The sequence below is a fragment of the Oryx dammah genome, unplaced genomic scaffold, assembly GCF_014754425.2.
Source record: "Oryx dammah isolate SB20612 unplaced genomic scaffold, SCBI_Odam_1.1 HiC_scaffold_4, whole genome shotgun sequence".
Taxonomy (NCBI): Eukaryota; Metazoa; Chordata; class Mammalia; order Artiodactyla; family Bovidae; genus Oryx; species Oryx dammah.
The window spans coordinates 88,976,028-88,994,037 of NW_024070188.1; the positions used below are offsets into that span (position 1 = coordinate 88,976,028).

Here is an 18,010-nt window from a genome sequence, read left to right on the forward strand (position 1 = left end):
AGCAGGATGGCAGAGTAAAATGTAAGGAGTGAGTGACCCCAGCAGATGAGAGCAGCTCAGGAGGAGGACACCCTGAGTGAGCGAAGAACTGATGCAGGTTTTATAAGTGCGGGAGGGGTGTTTGTGCTTCAATGAGGATGTCTCAGTGACAGTGGTCTTGTCACCGAGGAGCTCTGAGAGCACTCTGCTCACCCATGTTGCTTTCTCTGAAGCCCCTTCTAGAGAGTCATTAGACAGACTCTGCTCTCCTATAAAAATACCTCATTTCTGCTGATGAGAAACCAACTTACCCGTGGAATTTTAGATGTTGGTAAATCACGTTGCCTTTAAAACTAAACAGTATTTAAGATACAATCGAGAACAAACGACCACATCTTGAATGTGTTTTGACTTCAGTTTCAGAGCGCCGTGGGTCAGGTAAACCCCGACCAAAGAGCGAAGGCTTTGAACTGTACAACAACTCGACTCAGAACGGGTCCCCGGAGAGCCCGCAGACGCCCTGGGCCGAGTACAGCGAGCCCAAGAAGCTGCCGGGTGACGACCGGCTGATGAAGCACAGGGCGGACCACCGCTCCAGCCCCAATGTCGCAAGTGAGGAGCCCTGTGGCCCTTCCCGAGGCCTGCCCCACACGTCTGCTCACCACCAGGGGTGGGGGGCACTCCAGGGGCTATCGGTCAATAAAGAATGTTCTCGCCTGCGTAGATTAGCCAACTGAAGTGTGTTTCTCCTGAGGGACGTTACAACTAACGTTGTAACAGGTGCTAAAAGCTGGTTTGGGGACCTTGATTCAGGGGCTGCCTAGGCAGGTGCACTGATGCGGGCAGAGGGGGGCCGGCCCCCCGCAGCTGCGGACAGTCTCTGTGCTGTGAAGGGCTGGCGGCAGGAAGCGGCCGGCATAGGAGGCTGTGGTCTAGGTACCAGGTTCACAAAGCCTGACATGACGTCCCATCTGGCCCTTTGTCAGACAGTTGGAGATGTCTGCCCAGCCCTAGTGCGCACAGGAAACTCGGGGCTCCGGTTCGGTTACTGAAGAGCCCCCACCTCCGCGGGCCCTGGGCTTTAGGTCTGTGCTCCGCTCCTCATGGCAGTGATGCCACCGACACGGGCGCTGCCCGTGAACAGCTCCCGTGCCGTGATGTCGGGGATGCTTATTGAACGCTGAACTTTCTTTCCTATCTCCCATCAACAGATCAGCCTCCCAGTCCTGGCGGAAAGAGCGCGTATCCCCCGGGAACAGCAGCCAAGATCACGTCTGTCTCCACAGGGAACCTCTGCGCTGAGGTCTGGGCGATGAGCAGGCAGACACGGGCTTCCCCGAGTGCCTGCATCCTCTGGGAGAATGTCCCAGTGGTTGTGGCTCCTGAGTGTTTGGGTTTTAAGGTTTTAATATAATGGGTCAATTAGCTTTAAGTTAGTAACTCCGCACAAAAGAAAATGTTTTTATTATTCTCAGTATAGGACTGGACAGTTCACATTTTTAACATTTTTAAAAATACACAGATTATATTTTAACACAGATCTCTGAAGTTAAGTCACCCTATGGTACACACTGCTAAACGCTGCTCACCCCTCTCCACAGGAGCAGACGCCTCCGCCCCGCCCCGAAGCCTACCCCATCCCCACGCAGACGTCCACCAGGGAGTACTTCACCTTCCCGGCCTCCAAGTCCCAGGACCGCGTGGCGCCCCCGCAGAGCCAGTGGCTAGGTTTCGAGGAGAAGCCCCAGGTGCTGGCAGACGGAAACCACTCCAGCGCCGCCGTCCAGGTGAGAGGCGGGCCCGGGGGTCCCCCGCTCCCAGGAAGGCCCGCGAGGGCAGATGGGCATAGCCAGCGTTCGCTGTAGAGGAGCGCTGGGGCTGCCGCTGCCTCTCTGTCCTGGGCTCTGAGGTCACCAGGGAAGGGTCCTGTCATGACGTGTGCCGGCTTTAACACCCGCTCAGTGTCGCTTAATGAACGTCTGCAGTCTGTGGGTCAAGGTTCCTAGACTGTGGGAGGCAGCCTGAGAGCCGGGATGGTGTCCAGGCACGTGGCTGTTCCGCACCTGGGAAAGCAGAGAAGATCCGGGTCCTGCTGGTGGGGCTGAAGCTGCCCGTGGCTGGAGGAGGAGCAGGCAGGGTGCTGGGCGCTGGTGCCACCACATCAGAGGCGCTCCGCCCACCAGGGCCGGGCCTTGCGCTATGTGCTGGGCACGTGGCAGTTTCTGGTGGACAGGCAGGGTGACCACAGGGAAGGGCTTTCTGGGCCAAACCCATGGCCTGGGGTTTTATGAAGTTAGCAGATAACTTGGATAACCGTCCATGCTTACTGGGAGTGGCCCCTGCTGCCTCCCCCCAACCTCCCCAACACACACACCCACACCCACACCCACTCCTGGTTTCTGCCCCGGGGAGGTGGCTGTGGCCGCGTCTGGTGGAAGTTGAGCAGGATGAGGCTGTCGGGGGTGTTTCCGTGTGTGAAAGGTGACCGTCCACCCGGAGAGATTGGGGAAAGAAGTTAAATGTTTTCTTAAAAGTAGGCACAGCCTAGGCTTGGTGACAATCATGTGCCCCACTAATTCTGAGAGACTGCCCTTCTGGGATCGCAGCAGTGGGGGAGACGGTCCTGCTGGGCCTGGAACGGGCGGGGGTGTCTGCAGGCCACTCACTCACTTCAGGTGCTGGGGGGTGTGGGGCGGCGGTAATCGCCCCACTTGTCCTGGGATCGCAGAGGTGGGGAGACTCCAATTGAGCTGGGCCCGGCCAGGCCTGGAAGGCAGGGAGGGGTGTCTGCCGCCTCGGACTCACAGTGTCAGTCCAGTCGCTCAGTTCAGGCGCTGGCTCTGCTGCACGCCGCCGTCTGCCCCGGGGGGTGTGGGGCAGAGGCAGTTGCCGCTGGTCCCTGCGTGGGAGTGGCGGGATGGCCCCCGCACGGGCCTCACTGCAGTTTACCAAACGCCTGCTTCTCCTGGGAGGAACCTTGGGGAGTCTCGGGCTGCCTGTGGCTGAGGCGTGCGCGCCTCTCTCTCCCTCCAGCGTGTGACCCGCTCCCAGGAGGAGCTCCGCGAGGATGCCTACCACCCCGAGCGGCAGTGGGCGGAGGCGGCCGCGGAGCGCAGGTCGGATGGTGGCGATGCCTGGCCTACCACCCAGGGCTCGTCACTGGGTTCCGGCGCGTCCAGCCAGGAGCACCTAGGTCCCCCCTCCAAAGCGGGCACCCCTGCCTCCACGCTCACCAAGAGCGGCCCCGGGCGCTGGAAGACCCCGGCCGCCTCCCCGCCCGTGCGGACTGACTCAGCCCTGCCGCCGCCGCCGCCCCCCGGGTCCTACGCCGGGGAGGCGGACGCAGACGCGGACTCGCCCCCTCCTCCCGCCACCGCCTCCCAGGTGCAGGCGGCCTCCGAGCGCAAGAAACGGGAGGAGCAGCAGCGCTGGTACGAGAAGGAGAAGGCGCGCCTGGACGAGGAGCGCGAGCGCCGGCGCCGGGAGCAGGAGCGCCGGCTGGGCCAGCTGCGCGCACCCGCGCCGCCCCCCGCCCCCGCCCGCGCGCCCGACACGGTGATCCGCGAGCTGCAGCCGCAGCAGCAGCCACGCACCATCGAGCGCAGGGACCTGCAGTACATCACGGTCAGCAGGGAGGAGCTGGCCTCCGGGGACAGCCTGTCCCCCGACCCCTGGAAGCGCGATGCACGCGAGAAGCTGGAGAAGCAGCAGCAGCTGCACATCGTGGACCTGCTGAGCCGCGAGATCCAGGAGCTGCAGGGCAAGGCCGAGCGCTCGGCCGAGGAGAGCGACCGGCTGCGCAAGCTGCTGCTGGAGTGGCAGTTCCAGAAGCGGCTGCAGGAGTCCAAGCAGAAGGACGAGGACGACGAGGAGGAGGAGGACGACGACGTGGACACCGTGCTGCTCATGCAGCGCCTGGAGGCCGAGCGCAGAGCGCGGGTAACGGGCCGGGCGGGCGGGTGGGCGGGCAGGCGCCTTGCGGGAGCCGCGTCCTGAGACGCGAGGTTCCTGCGGTGCGCGGGGCACTGATCCGTTGCTTCAGCCCTCTCGCCAGCGTTGGTGGAGACCAGTTACTTAATAGCCAGTGGTCACCGTGATGGGGGGTGGTTGCTGAAATGGCCGGAGAGTCAGTGTCTCTCTGGCTGGGTGGGCCAGACTCTTAACTGCCTGGCTCCGCTACTGGAGCAGGAAAGCCTCTGACGGCAGCACCGGGCCGCCTGCGCGCTGTGCAAACCGGCGGCCCCTGGTCTCCACCATCCGGGCTCCCCCGGGGTCCCGGAGGGGCAGGGTGGGGCTGAGCCCAACCGCAGCGTCAACTGTGTTGTCAGCCCCAGAAACAGCCTGTGGGTGCCGCCCACTGATGAACGTGATGCTCCTGGACCAGTGAGCATCGTTTCAGTGGCAGTGTGAAGGCACTGAGAGCTTAGGACCTTACAGTTTTCCATTTTATGAAAGTAACTTCTGTTGCCTTTGTATCACATAAAAGAAGAAAGTAAAATCCATATTAGTTTAGGGCACTACAGACTGTTAAAATGCCAAATCTAATATCCTTTGATGCCCTCTCAGGAGAGCTGTTGACAGAGATGCACTTATTGGTTAATTTGCAGCAAGTGCTAGTGAGCATTTTGTGTTAACAAATTTTAGTGATGTTCTTTTTTTTTTAGTATAATGCAATATTGTGAGAAAAGACAGCAAAGGGCATGTCCTTTTTGTCTTTGGATTTTGTTTCTAATTCCCCCCTTGATGCCGTCTGTACTGGAGACCTGAACCAGTGGCTGTGCTGTCAGACCCTTGAATCTTTCCAGCTCAGGATGAAATTCAGCCCTAGACCCTTGGCAGAGTGTGCCCTGAGTGGGCAGTGTGGGCCCTTAAGGCCTGGGACATTACCGCATACATTTCTTGTTAGATACATGTTAGCAGACAGACATGCGTATGACAGTCCAAAACTCAGCTGGAATCTCTCTTGAGAAACTTGTTTCATAAACAAAGGTCTAAATGTTAACTATTACACTGTGTTATTAGGTAAGTCATCAGGAGTACACCTCCTCAAGAATGACTGCTGCCTTTGACAGAGCAGCTGTTTGATGAGTAATTACTTGGAGCGTAAGACTCCTTTGAGCCGTCCCCACCTTCTGTGCAGCGCCCTGGCCCTGTCCGTAGGCGGAGAGCTGTGTGCCCGTCACGGCTGCCACGCCTGCTGCACCCAGTCAAGGGGACATGCTGCAGGCGGGCCCCGGGCTCTCCCCCACATGAGCAAGGAAGGCTTAACTCTGAGCCTAAAGCTGAGGTTCATGGTAAACAAGTGGGCATGATTAAATTTATTGCTTAGCAAAAAGTTAGAAACCACATTGTAATATTTCTACACTTACTCTTTTCTCCGAAGACTAAATTTTTATTGAAGGTCTTATCAGTTTTTCCAAGTGATTAAAACGCTGAATATTTCAAAGCCTTTTAGTATGAATCATGCTATTTAGAACGTTCTTTATGATAATTTAGTTAAGAATATCTGTTTATTGTTAATTATGTTAAGATTGATATCTTAGTCTCCAAGTGAGAGTGCTAAGGGAAGCTCACTTTTCCAGTTTCTGTGTGTCTTACTAATGAAGCTCGAGTTTCTAACACCGTGTGGGCACTTTCCTGTTTCTGGGCACTAGAAGTCAGTCTAGTCTTGACTTCTCTCCTGGGCTGTCCTCAAGCACCGATGAAGCATGAGAACCGCAGGCGTGCTGATGGCGGATCCAGGTCCTAATGGAGCCTGTTTTTCACACCTCATCTTTCTTTTTTTTCCTTCTCTGTTACCTGCAGCAGACTGCTATGCCAGCAATCTCTGTTCTAGATTTGGTATGTTCCTGTTTCTTTCCCTTGGGTACCTCTTTCCTGTCTGATTGCCTCTTTTCCTTTAGTGGTGGTGGTTTTATGTTTTCAGTAGATCTGGTCCTAGGGGTGTCCTAGATCAGGACCTGTATGTAGTTCCCTGACTCTGGAAGCATGCCTCTCAGTCTGTTTAGATGTAGTTATCCTTTGCTCTTCTCTGTTAATTTTAAGTGTTACTTACTGTTTGTTTTTGGTTTTGACCTTTACCCAGTTTTAGTCCTAAAGTTCATACTGTATATTCCTGTGTGCTCGTAAACACAGAGCAAACTTCGCAGGGAGTAGTGACTCATTCGTGTTACATTAGAAGTACATTTTAAGTATCATTAGAAGCTTAGTTCAGCTGGTTCTGACCTTGTTTGCCAATTAGGATGTAACTGTCTATTGGTAGAGAAAGAGGAATTTCTAGTAAACATAACTCTGTTTTCTTTAATATCACATGATTTAAACTTACCAGCCATACCAGTTCATTGCTGAAAAACACTCCTTACGAAAAACACAGTCACATTGTGCAGTAGCCGTGGTGTGTCTCACGTCCACGCTGGGGAGACTGAGTGGGTTGTAACAGGGTCCACTGTGCTTGAGGACTGGATTTCCATCACTTATGTTCTTACCAGGGTGTCGATGCTGACTCTTAAGTAGCCTTTATTGCTGGTCAACTTTTAAATGACGCAAGGCCAGATCTAACCATCCTTTGAGAAAAATCTGAATCCAGGCTTGACTTTAATGGCCTTTCCCCCAAACACCAGCCCTCCTTTTTTTTTTCTGTTTTGCTTTTTGAATTTAAATATCCCGGTGGCAGTGTCACTGCAAAGGGGAACCCCCTCCTCTCCTTGGTGACTGAAAGGCGTGTCTTCTAAGCTTAACTTTTTCTTCCACGAGAGACAGAGATAGGAAGCGTGCTTCTTTGCCTCTGTGTGTGTTAAGGTATCTGTGGGGGGAGGAAGAGGGGAGCACCAGTCACCTCCCATTGTTTCTCCACTTCCCATGGCCCTATCACATGCATGTGGGCCGGGCCAACCTGGGGCCCCAAGAGAGTCCCTTGTCTGTGGGGTGTGTGACAGCTGAGTCACAATTTGTTAGGATGGGGTGCACTGAGATTTTTGTTTCAAAGGACTAGTTCAGGGTTTTTCTTTGTTTCTTTAAAGATAATTATTTCTAGTGTTAATATTGACTGTGGGCACCAGGTTTCTTAGCCAGATTACCCTGAAGGTGTTAACGTTATCGCTGAGTTCTTGCCATGTCCCCAGGGGCAGAGGCGTGGCTGCTGGTTGCTATGGTGACAAGAGAAGCGGAAGGGCTGCCCATCCACGCCTGCTGCCTCCAGGCCCATGGCCCACGTACCCCGCCTGCACTCTATCCTGTGTCTCCCACCCTGGACTCCTGTGTGCACGCGCCCACCTGACCGCTTTGCCCCTGTTCTGAGTTGACTTCCCCCCTCTCCACTCTGCCCGGGTGCTGTCTCCAGCCATGGGAGTCTGCGTGGGGTGCGGGGAGCTCCACCTCGGGCTCTCTCCGTGGCCAGTGTCTTGGCAGCTGGAGGCTTACCTTGGAGCTCTGGGTCCACATATCTTCCTTCCGCTGAAGAGAAGGGGAAGGGAGCCCTGCAGGCTGAGGGCGAGCGCCCTGTTGCCCAGTGAGGGTCCGCCCCTCCTCCCCAAGAGCCGCCCCTCCCCACCTTGAGCGTATTCCTCTGCGAAGCGAGGCAGGAGCCACGTTTGCCAGGACGGGTCAGAAAGTCCCGGCCTAATAATTGGCTGGTCAGGATGCTTCATCGTTATTGGGCCCCTATGAAGTTCTTTAGAGTGAACATTTTTAATGGGTAGGAGCATAAGCAGACAAGGCCTGCGAGAGAGGTTTCTTACACGCCGTGTGCCTGTAGTTGCTTTTCAGAGAAAATGTCAGAAAGTAGGGGCTATTTTGACCCTGTTTCGTACTCAGATATTTCAGTGTGATTGTCTGCCTTAATGGGATTTCTGTTGTAGATTAAAGATGTAATAGTGTATTTTTGCGGTACAAAAATATAAACAGAGAAATCTCAGCATACTGTTTTTTTGTAAGCCCTGAAAATACCTTTCTGGAAAATGTGGGCTGCACCAAAGTTGGTTCAGGCTTGCATCCTGCTTTTAAATCCCAGCACGATAGTTGGTTTTAGTGACTGTGGTCTGGGCTGGGCTGACTCTCTGTAAGAATTACTGTTTGATCTGTTGAGATGTGTTTCCCCCAATACAGCTTCCTACCAGGCTGCTTTGGTAGCGTGCAACTGCTCCATCCTTCAGGGTGAAACAGCGAGCCTGTCTTCTCTCCGTTTGGCTGCAGTGTTTATGTGTGCGGTTTGTCATTGGTGCTCAGAGTCATTACCTTTCTGACTTAATTTGAGGTGTCCTCCAACTGCTGTGAAACGTGACGGAACTATATAGCTCAGTGTAGCGTCTGGATCTGTTGTTGGGGCAAATTAAGAGATTGTGTCCTCATTTATGTTTTGGGTTTTTAGTTTGTTGTTTACTTGTTTTTTGAGTAAAGCAGAATATTTGTGAAAAACAAAAGTTTGTTTTGAAAATGAAAATACCCAAAACAGCTTACCAAATAGTGGAAAGAAACTGCCTTAGTTATAATAGCACTGGTTCACTCACTGCTTTAAAAATAGAAACCGGTGAACTAGGCACAGGGAGAAGGTTCCTTATACCATCAGGATTCAGAAGAGGAAGGTTTTTAAGAGAAAAATGCTTGCTTTTAGATTTAGTAGTTGTGAGAATTGAAATTATTCTGACTTCTTAAAATTATATTTCTAACGTGAAAGAATTCATTCGCGAGTTCGGTGTATATGGATTTTCTTGCTCGGAACTTGTTTCTAATTAGATGTAGGAAAGGTCAGACGTAATGAGTTGGTTTGTATTTTGTTGGCTAACAGAAGAGTCTCTGTTGCATTCTTGCAGTTTTACCTTCTTCCATACGTTATCTTTCTGGAGATACTTAGTGTGATCAATTGCTGTTTTATTTCGTCACATGTCTGTGCTGACGATGCCTGCACTGGTGCTGCAGACCTGGCGAGCTGATCCCCGCTAGGGGCTGTCTCTGCCCCTCCCTGGAGCAGGTGCTTCTGCCGGTTTCCTCTTTGAAGGAGGGAGGTAGGGGGCTATGGGTGCTAGCCCAGACCAGGTCTGTGATGGAGAAGAAACCCGCGTCCTCCTGGGCTGTGCCAGCAGAAGTCGCTGTGTCCTGTGGGCGTGATGGAGAGACTCTGCTCTCTGCCAGTCACACCTGCTTTTCCGGGTCCCTTGAGGCATTTTCATCCTGTGGCGAACAGGAGGTGTGAATGGGGACACTGAAGGAGCTGAAAGCCAGGTACAATACATCTTAGGACTTTGAAGTTGTCCTTGAGAATTTGAATGGAATGAAGGAGAGAGATTAAATTTGTGTTGATTGAAAAAGACAGACCCTGAAAAACAAAGATTGGAAGCTGTCAGGTGGTGAGTTTGAGAAGAGCATCCATGCTTTTTGACGAGCAGTTACCTGAAAATGGCGTGCACTGGTGGGAGGTGGACTCGGGGTCCCCAGACCCTGGAGGCATTCAGACCCAGTGGAGGTTACTTGGCAGAGGTGGAGCAGGAGAGAGTGAGAATAAGGTTCGTCTCAAATTTCAGGCTCAGATTCTGTAAATAAGCATTTAGGGGACACCCGAGCTGGGGAGGGATTCTTAAGTCCAGGATGGGACCCAGAGGGAGTGGATGGCAAAGGGCCCGACAGAAGGAGCGCGAAACCTGGTCCCCGAGACTAGGCAGGTGGCCCGCCCCCCCGAGAGGCGGGGCTCCAGCTGCCGGGGGGCCAGGAGTGTAGGCCTGCTTCTTGACCTTCATGGTGGCAGGTGGAATGGGGCACAGGCAGGAGGCGGTCCAGGGTCCGACTGCTGGCGGCCATGAGCTGGTTCCTGGGTCTGTTCTAGTGCGGGTGTCACGCCTGCTGCTGTGTGAGTGTGGAGGACGCACCCCCTCCTCTGAGGTGGTGCTGGGGGCGGGGACAGCTGTGCGGCGGCTGCGTGGCCTGGCCTGCTGTCTGTGCTCAGCTCTGCGCGCTGTGTGTGCGCGGTGTCTGCCGCCTGGGCGTGTGTGGTGTGTGTGTGTGTGTGTGTGTCGTGTCGTGTGTGCGTGTCTGTCGGCCGTTCTAGTGTGTGCACATGCACACACGTCTGTCGTGCACGTGTGTGTCAGCCGCGCGCGTGCACGTGTGTCTCAGCCGTGCGCGTGCACGTGTGTCTCAGCCGTGCGCGTGCACGTGTCTCAGCCGTGCGCGTGTTGTGTGCGCATATTTGTCAGTCGCGCATGTGTGCCGTGTGCGTGTGTTGCGTCCTGGCCATGCGTGCCCGGCCATGCGCGTGCACATGCGTCTAGGCCACGTGCGCGCGCGTGTCTGTCAGCCGTGCGGGTGTCTGTCAGCCGTGTGTGTGTCCGCCGGCCGCGCGGCGCGTTCCCGGGCCGGGGCGCGGGCTGACGGGCCCCTGTCGTCAGTTGCAGGACGAGGAGCGGCGGCGGCAGCAGCAGCTGGAGGAGATGCGGACGCGGGAGGCGGAGGAGCGCGCGCGGCAGGAGGAGCAGCGGCGCCGGCAGGAAGACGAGCGGGTCAGGCGCGAGGCCGAAGACAAGGTCCTGGTCCTCTGAGGGCTGTGGCCCGAGCACGGGCGGGGCAGGGCGGGGGCAGGGCCGCGCCCGCGCCAGCCTCCCGCCCAGCCTGTGGACCGGCCCCCACCGCCGTCCTCGGGGCTCGTCCCTCGGGCCGTGGGGCCTGCGCGGCCGTGCTGCGTGGCATCCGGCTGGTCGCTGGGAAGTGGTCGCGTTGGGGTCGGGCCTAGGAGGGAAACAGGATGTCAAGTCTTCATGAGAGTGACCTGATTCTGGCCAGCGGCCTGCAGAAAAAGAGGCACAAGGGGTTTCCGTTCCACTTAGTGTGTTCACGGGCAGATAGTCGCGTGGTTATCTGTCTCCAAGGGTCAGAGAACCCTTTTAATCTGTCTTAACATGACCACACGTGACGTAATCTGAGCAGGGAGTGTAGAACCCCGCCTCTGGGTGTGCTGCCAGCCCTGGGCTCGCTGCCGGACCTCAGGATCCGGGGACAGGGTACTAGCGGTGCCGCCGTCCACATGGTCCCTTCCGTGCAGGTGGAAGCGCCTGGCCGCAGGGAGCCACGTGGGCTCTGGGGGTGAGGAGCAGGGCGGGTCTGTGGTGCGCGCCTCTGCGGCCCCTCCACCTCCCTGGCCCCCAGTGCTTGGTGGCGCCAGAGCATCTGGGCTTCGGGGAAGACCCTGTGCGCTTCAGTGAGCTCTCGGAGGAGGTGGACCTCCACAGTCTGAACCCCCAGCCCTGGGACTGCGGTGTCCACTTCCCCTGCACCTCCGGCCACCTGGAAGCAGCACCGTGGGGAGACGGCCGGGCCTGTTCTCCACGTGGGGAAACTCTGTCGGTCATTGGGGTTTTTTTGCAGCGTGCATTCTCACAGCTTGTGCTTATGTCAGATGTACCTGCTTCCATGACTGAGTGCTCCATGCAGAAAGAAGCCAGATAAGCAGAATGTCCAAAATGGGTGGGCTGGCTCTGTCACGGGAGGACCACGCACCTGTCCGGCAGAACGACGTCATGTGGCTGTGTCTGCTCTTAATGTAACTGAAGGATGAGCTGTGGTCTCTCCCTGAAATGTCACCACCCGAGTGGTGTGCCTGAAGCGCTAGGCCTCCCTACGGCTCTGCTCAGAGTCTGCAGTGCTCGTTCAGATTGGATCTCCTCTGTAAGGGAACGCTCATTCTGTGTGGAAATACGACGAAATGCTTTTCCTTGCGGATGGCTCAGCGTAGGGTGAAAAGGGGTTAGGGCTGCGCCGAGGCTGGCACGTGTGCTGGCGCGTTCCCCCGCCCCGGGAAGCCAGAGCTCTGTGTGTGCTCACACTGTGTGTGTGCGTGCACACGTGCGTGTGGGGCGGGGTGGGGGGAGCCAAAGCGCACACAGTGACGTGGGGACTGGAAGCGCTGCCCCGGGTGCGTGCATGCACTTCAGTGCAGCCCCGAGGCCACCTCAGCTTAAGGCAGGTCGTCCTGTTTGGTCTTTCCACTCCTTTCTTCACTTTTATTCTTGGGTTCTGAAACCGTTGTCAATCTTTAACAAAACTGTGCTGTTACCTTTTTCAATGTTAACGCTGTCAGCTGTAGTTCGCGCACCTAGATGTATGTCAGAAGAAATGTACAGTATGTGTCAAAATACACTGGACTGTCCGCTGCTGTTGCTGTTGTGCCTGGCTCTCCGATTTCCTGTCTGGCAGGGAGATGCAAACTAAGGGCTGGGGGACGCGTGTTCGCTGGTGCTCATCTTGGCAAGAGACAGTGTGGGTTTCCTATTATTTTCCATTCCCTTTGGTCACTGGAAACGAGCCAGGCGACTTAGGCCTGCCCTTCTTCTGCGCACCCCAGGGCGGGGCGGGGGCTGGCCCTCCACAGGTGGGCCAGTCAGAGCCTAGTTACGGTTGGGTTGTATCTTTAAACTCAGGAGCAACAGGTGAGTGGAAATCCCACTGAAAGCAGAAGAGGCGCCCAGGGTTCACTCCTGCTTCCGCCTGCTTCTGTGTCAGTGGCTCCGTGTCCAGGCCCAGCTCTCCGCTGCCGTGGCAGTCGCTGGCGTTTGCGGGGACCCTGGGGCGGACCCCCCCTGCTGCCCGCTGACCCGCCCTCTGTCTCCCGGCCACAGAGGCGGCAGGAGGACGGCTACTACAGCCGCCTGGAGGCCGAGCGGCGCCGACAGCACGAGGAGGCCGAGCGCCGGCTGCTGGAGCCCGAGGAGCCGGGCCTGGGCCGCCCGCCGCTCCCGCGCGGCTATGAGCCCGCTGGCCCGCCGCCGCCGCCCCAGCGCGCCGCCTCCTACCTGCAGACGCAGGCCTTCTCCCCGGATGCCCTCTACACCGCCAAGTTCGTGGCCTACAATGAGGAGGAGGACGAGGACGACGAGCCGGCAGGTCAGGACAGGCCCTCCGGGCGGAGGGCGCGCCCGGTCTCCGACGGCATCTTCCTCGCCGGCCCTTTCCGGCCACCCCCGCCCGGCGCCAGCAGGACCGGGCCCAGGGCCAGCCTGCCCCTGCCCCCTCCCTCCAAACCCGGCCCCACCCGGCCCGGCCACTCCAGAGGTCGAGGTAAAGCCGGGGCGCCCCAGCCCCCCACCGCCCGACCGCGGGCGCCCTCACTCAGCACGGGGCCCCTCTGATCAGCACTGGCTTTGGAATCCGGTTCCAATCTCTGCGTGGGGGGTTACCTGCTCCACCTGCGGCCCTCCTCCTGTGCTCCTCCAACTACCCTTCCTCCGCTCTGTGGGTGGCACTCGGCCCAGACTGTCTGATACTCTGATCAAAAATTCTGAAAATTTTCAACAGTTGATTTTTACTAGTGGGAACAAGCAGATATTCCTCAATCAAAACTCAAAAGATGAAACACGTTTTTAAGGCAAATTGAAGGAAAAACATAGAATTAAAATGGAAAGTTTTTTACTCTGCCAGTAATTTATCTAAAGGTCAAGAACGGGTTACTTTAAATTAGAGAGGTCTTTCTGTTTCATCTTTGAGTCTTGGCAGAGGACCACTCCTGTGCCCTGGTTGTGGGTACCCCGGCTGACTCACAAGCAAGACGCAGTGCCAGGAGGGGTGCCGGGAGGGGTGCCGGGAGTGGCCAGGCTCCTCGGACGCACCCCACATGGCCGTGGAAAAGACACTTCTTGATAAGGGAGCAGAGGGGCATAGGCTCATCGCTGCGACCTGTGGAGAAGCGCCCTTGTAGCCCTGACATGCTGTGGCCATTCCCTGGCCTGTTGAGTCCAATGTGCAGCAACGTCAGTGTTTGCTGAGTATCTTGAGCGTTTATTACCCTAACCTAGGTTACAATCTTCGAAGTGTGAGGTTTTCTTGCTGACATTGCAGTGAACAGAAGCACACTAGCACTGATGGACGGCCTTGTGATTTGGCCATCTTACCATTAGTGGCGCTTTCACTTTATGTTTGGGTGATTTAAGGCTTTTACGGGCGTCATCTTTCCGATCTTGGGCACCACTCCTCAGTGAGTGGGCAGGTGGCGTCGCTCACCCGCAGTTACCGGCCAGCTGGCCCGCAGCGCGGGGCCCCAGGCCAGGCGTCTGACAGCCCACCGCTGCCTGGGGCCTCCTTTTTGGCCAGTGATCTTGTGTCTGGGGCATTAGTATCAGACCTTAGGGAGTTTTAGGACCTCTTCTCCCCCCCCCCCCACCAAGTGTTTTAAGAATATAGCCATTTATTTTGTGGGGAAAATTCACTAACTGCTCTGAAAAGGAACATTTGCTCCCTGTGATCCACTGAGAAAGCTCTTAGTGTCAGGGTGTCTGAAAAATTTTGCCATCTGTGGATTTTTATTGTGAATTTGTATCAGTTACACATTTTACCTGAGTTGAACTTTCTAGTATTACTCCCTTAGACTTCTGTTTCCCCTAATAGTCAGGCTGCGGGCCAGGTTCCCGGCACCTGCAAGGACCATGAGGGGGTTGCTCAGGCCACCCAGGGATGTGATTAAGCGTCTGCCACTGACTCGAAGGGCCTCTCGCGGCTTCTTTGTCAGGACTTAGGAGGCCCTGAGCACTGCATCTTCACCGTGAGTGTGGTTCTGAAATAGCTCCGGTGCTTTAACCGTGACTTTTTCTTTTTACGGAAAAGGAGCAAACTCTTACGTGGGACCTGCTGGGACAGTTTTTGGAGCCCATGATGTTTATCGGGACCCGAGAGAGAGACCGCCTAAGAGGTACTCACTGAAGCTGTGCTGTGCAGCTGTCTCACTGTCACTGAGGGCGCTTCTCCTTTCTCACGAAAGGCAGTGAGGCTGGACTCGAATTTCAGAGACGTGGTTGTCAGCTCAGGCATTTCTCGCTGTGCAGAGTTGTGTGAGCACAGAGGCTTTGTTTACTTGCTGTTTATATGGTTCTGCCTCAGACGGTGCGTGGGCCCCAGGGTTTCTGGTGGGGGCTGTGGAAGGAGCCGGACGCGCTGCCGTCTGCATCCACCACAGAGGAGCAGGACGCCCAGGGTAAAGCCCCGGTGTCCTGCTGGACCACGCAAGGTTGTCCCCCGAAGTTCAGCAGCCATCCTCAGCTAGGTGTAGTCAGCTGTACTGATGCTCAAAGCTTTCTTACACATCTTTAATATCTCAGGGTAACTTGTTCTCACAGTCCGTTAGTATGTTGATAGAGGCTTCTCGGGTGCAGGTAGGGCTCATTACAGTGCTGGATTTTAAAACTGTGCCTCTTCAGTTAAACTTAGTTGCTAAGGATTGTCTGCTTGCTAACACTGAGGTTTCTAGCTTCTTGAGAGTCGGGTGTGACTGGAGAAAGTGGACATTAATCAAGGAGAACGCTGTGCCCTCTGCCACGTGTGTGTGAATACATCCCAGCAGGGTTGTGACTGAATGAAACACAGAACGAGCCTCTCCCTTAGAAAGTTTTACCTAAGTGCCTTCACGTGAGCTGAGCTACCTGCTGACGGGTCGTTTCCACTCTGAAAAGTAACCTGTGCCTGTTCCTCCTGCAGCCATGAAGCGGATGTCCCCGGGGGGCCCGGAGCCCCTGAAAACCTGACATTCAGGGAGCGCCAGCGCCTTTTCTCCCAAGGCCACGACGTCTCCAATAAAGTCAAGGCCTCTCGCAAGTTAACAGAGCTGGAGAATGAGCTGAACACCAAGTGAGGTGGCCCTGTGCCCAGCCTGGCCTCTCGGGGTGCTCGTGACAGCACTGCCTGAGGACCCAGGTCCCAGGGATCCTGCTTCTGGAAGGCTTGCCATGTGGAAGAGTTCCATCACTAAGAAATTGCGCTTTACTTTACCAAGAGGTTGTCATTTCTCCAGTCTCTAGACACTGTCTTCTTAATGACCTGACTCCCAGGAAGGTAGCTCTCTGGTCAGTGTCTTTAGGGTCTGGGTTTGGAAAGGGGCAGAAGAAGACCCTGAGCTGTGTCTTCGCCCCCGTCTCCCCCCAAGGAGCGCAAAGAAGTCCTGTTTCTGTTCTTTTTCTAAAACTTGCTGTTCACTAATCAGAGTAGCTTGAACTCCGCAGACTGTCATTTGCACTACTTAGCAGCAGCTGCAGCCTGCTGCAGGAGGGTCAGCGTGCCCTCTGGGGAGACCGTGCGGACGTGCGCGTGCCAAGGAGTGCCGGCCAGCCGTGCCCGCTGCTGGGAGGCAGGCGGGCCTGAGCGTGACCGCTGCGGCGCTGTCCCCACTGGCAGCCCTCTGAATCAGCTCTAGGGTTTGATTGAAACAAGTGTCTCCAAGAAGACAATTTTGAGGATTAAAGCTTAGGACATTTTATTTTTATAAATACCAGATGACTATTATGCCAATAAGTCATTAGTGATTTTGAAGATGGCGCTTAAGTGAGAAAGTTAACTAAATGTTTCAACTCTTCCAAGGGAATCTGTAAAGGGGGATTTCTGCTAAACAGTGCTGACATGAATAGGAACGAAAAGACCTGAGAAGGACGAGAGGGCGGTAGGCGACACTCGTGCACAGCCGTTGCGCAGAAATTTAAGCTCAGATTTAAGCTGGATTTGTACCGATCTGCTGTCAGGGAAGGAAGGGCCCATTGCGCATGGCATCCGTAGCTGAAATGCTATGAGAGACTCGTGGCAGTTCAGGCTATTTTTTTACATTCGAATAGAGTTATTTAATTTTCATGTATTGAATTATTAGTTACCACTGTCACTTCTTCAGCTGTGAATATGTGGCTGTTGTTGGGGAGACGGACCTCACGTTGTTTTATATTCTGTGATGTTAAAACAGTCAAGGATTTTGTGATCACGAGCTGATTTTCTATTTGACAAGCCCTGCTGCGGCTCTAGGTGACTTGACCGTATTGTTCTCTTAACAGTAGGTGTGTTAGGAAGATACGCACACTTTCCAGAAGTGGGGGGCTGTCTGCCTTAGAAATCACTTTCCTCAGAGCTGTAAGATAAATCGTTACAACGCGAGTGTAAATATTTTCTGCATCTGCCAGGGTTCGTATCTGGAAGTGCGCTTCTCTCATTTCCCTCGTTAAGTAAGAGAGCAAGTGGTTCTAAGGGTTATGAAGGATCTACACGCTTGCGCCTCCCGACGTCTCGGAACACTGGCCGCCTTAAGGGGACCGGACCCACAGCCTCTTTAAAGAGAAAGGTGCAGGTGAACTGGTATCCTGTTAATATATGGAAAAACAACAGACACACATGAGTACATGCAAGTACATGTAAATATTTACATGCAGGGATACTTCTGTGTGTGACTGTAAGCCCCTTCCCGTGGATTTGGCCGTCCTTGGACGATTAGGTCAAATGTGAATATGTGTAAAGTGCTTTTCATGACTGTGCGTTACTATGGAGACGACATCAGACCTGCTGTAGTTTTCCATTTCTACTGTATTTCATTTGCAGCCTATTTTTAATAAACTTTGTATGTATTTAAGGGTATTCGCTATTATATTAACCGTGTTCACAGACTCATTGGCAACAGAACCCCCCGTCCTGCCTCCACCCTCCCATCCATTCATCAGCCCACCGAGCATCACTGCTGTGACAGGCAGTGTCCCCAGATCCTGGGGACATGCCCTCTCCTGATCACACAGACACACGAGCGAAGGGTTCGAGTCCCTTTGGGTGCTGCTCAGGCGCTCAGCCTCCGGGTATCAGGCACCCTGTCCTCTGATCACCCCTTGTGTGACTAGGGTGCCCGTGTGATGTGCTTGAGGGCAGGGAGCCCCGTCCCTGCACCAAGGGGACACGTGTTTGGGTGCCTGTGTGTCCAGCTGGGGGTGGAGTGGGCTGGCCAGCAGGTGCCCCCAAGCCATTCACCTTCACGGCCTCTGAGCGGGGCCGTCGAATTTCAAGAAAGACTTTCATGAAGGGGTGGGGATCTCGGGTGGTAGAAACTTTGGTGACCTCGCAGAGTTGGGTGTTAACACACGAGCTGTAAGCATTCATGTTTGGTGCACTGTAATGCCCAGAAAGGAGGGCAGGGACTTAGGGGTCGCGTTCGTATCGGTTTCATTTCATCCTAGGCCGCCCGGCTCTGTTGCTTTTGTGGCAAGAATGACTCTGCCCATGGGGTCTGCGCTGGGCAGCTTTCTGGGGCAGCCACGGGGAAGGGCGC

At 55.2% G+C, this 18,010-nt stretch overlaps 1 protein-coding gene across 5 annotated transcripts in view; it reads left to right on the forward strand.

The window, feature by feature from the left end:
• The window catches only part of AFDN (afadin, adherens junction formation factor), an 80,851-nt gene extending 63,520 nt beyond the window's left edge, over positions 1–17,331 (forward strand). For 4 of the 5 annotated variants that reach the window (XM_040239195.1, XM_040239196.1, XM_040239193.1 and 1 more), the window contains 8 exons: positions 397–591; positions 1,191–1,282; positions 1,581–1,766; positions 3,013–3,918; positions 10,356–10,490; positions 12,579–12,843; positions 14,557–14,641; positions 15,424–17,331. In XM_040239195.1, coding sequence (XP_040095129.1) covers positions 397–591; positions 1,191–1,282; positions 1,581–1,766; positions 3,013–3,918; positions 10,356–10,490; positions 12,579–12,843; positions 14,557–14,641; positions 15,424–15,577 — 2,018 coding nt within the window. In that variant the 3' untranslated portion in view covers positions 15,578–17,331. Of the gene's footprint in view, positions 1–396; positions 592–1,190; positions 1,283–1,580; positions 1,767–3,012; positions 3,919–5,784; positions 5,821–10,355; positions 10,491–12,578; positions 12,844–14,556; positions 14,642–15,423 lie in introns of all 5 variants that reach the window. The other variant, XM_040239192.1, reaches the window with a different exon arrangement.
• The last annotated feature ends 679 nt before the right edge of the window (positions 17,332–18,010 follow it).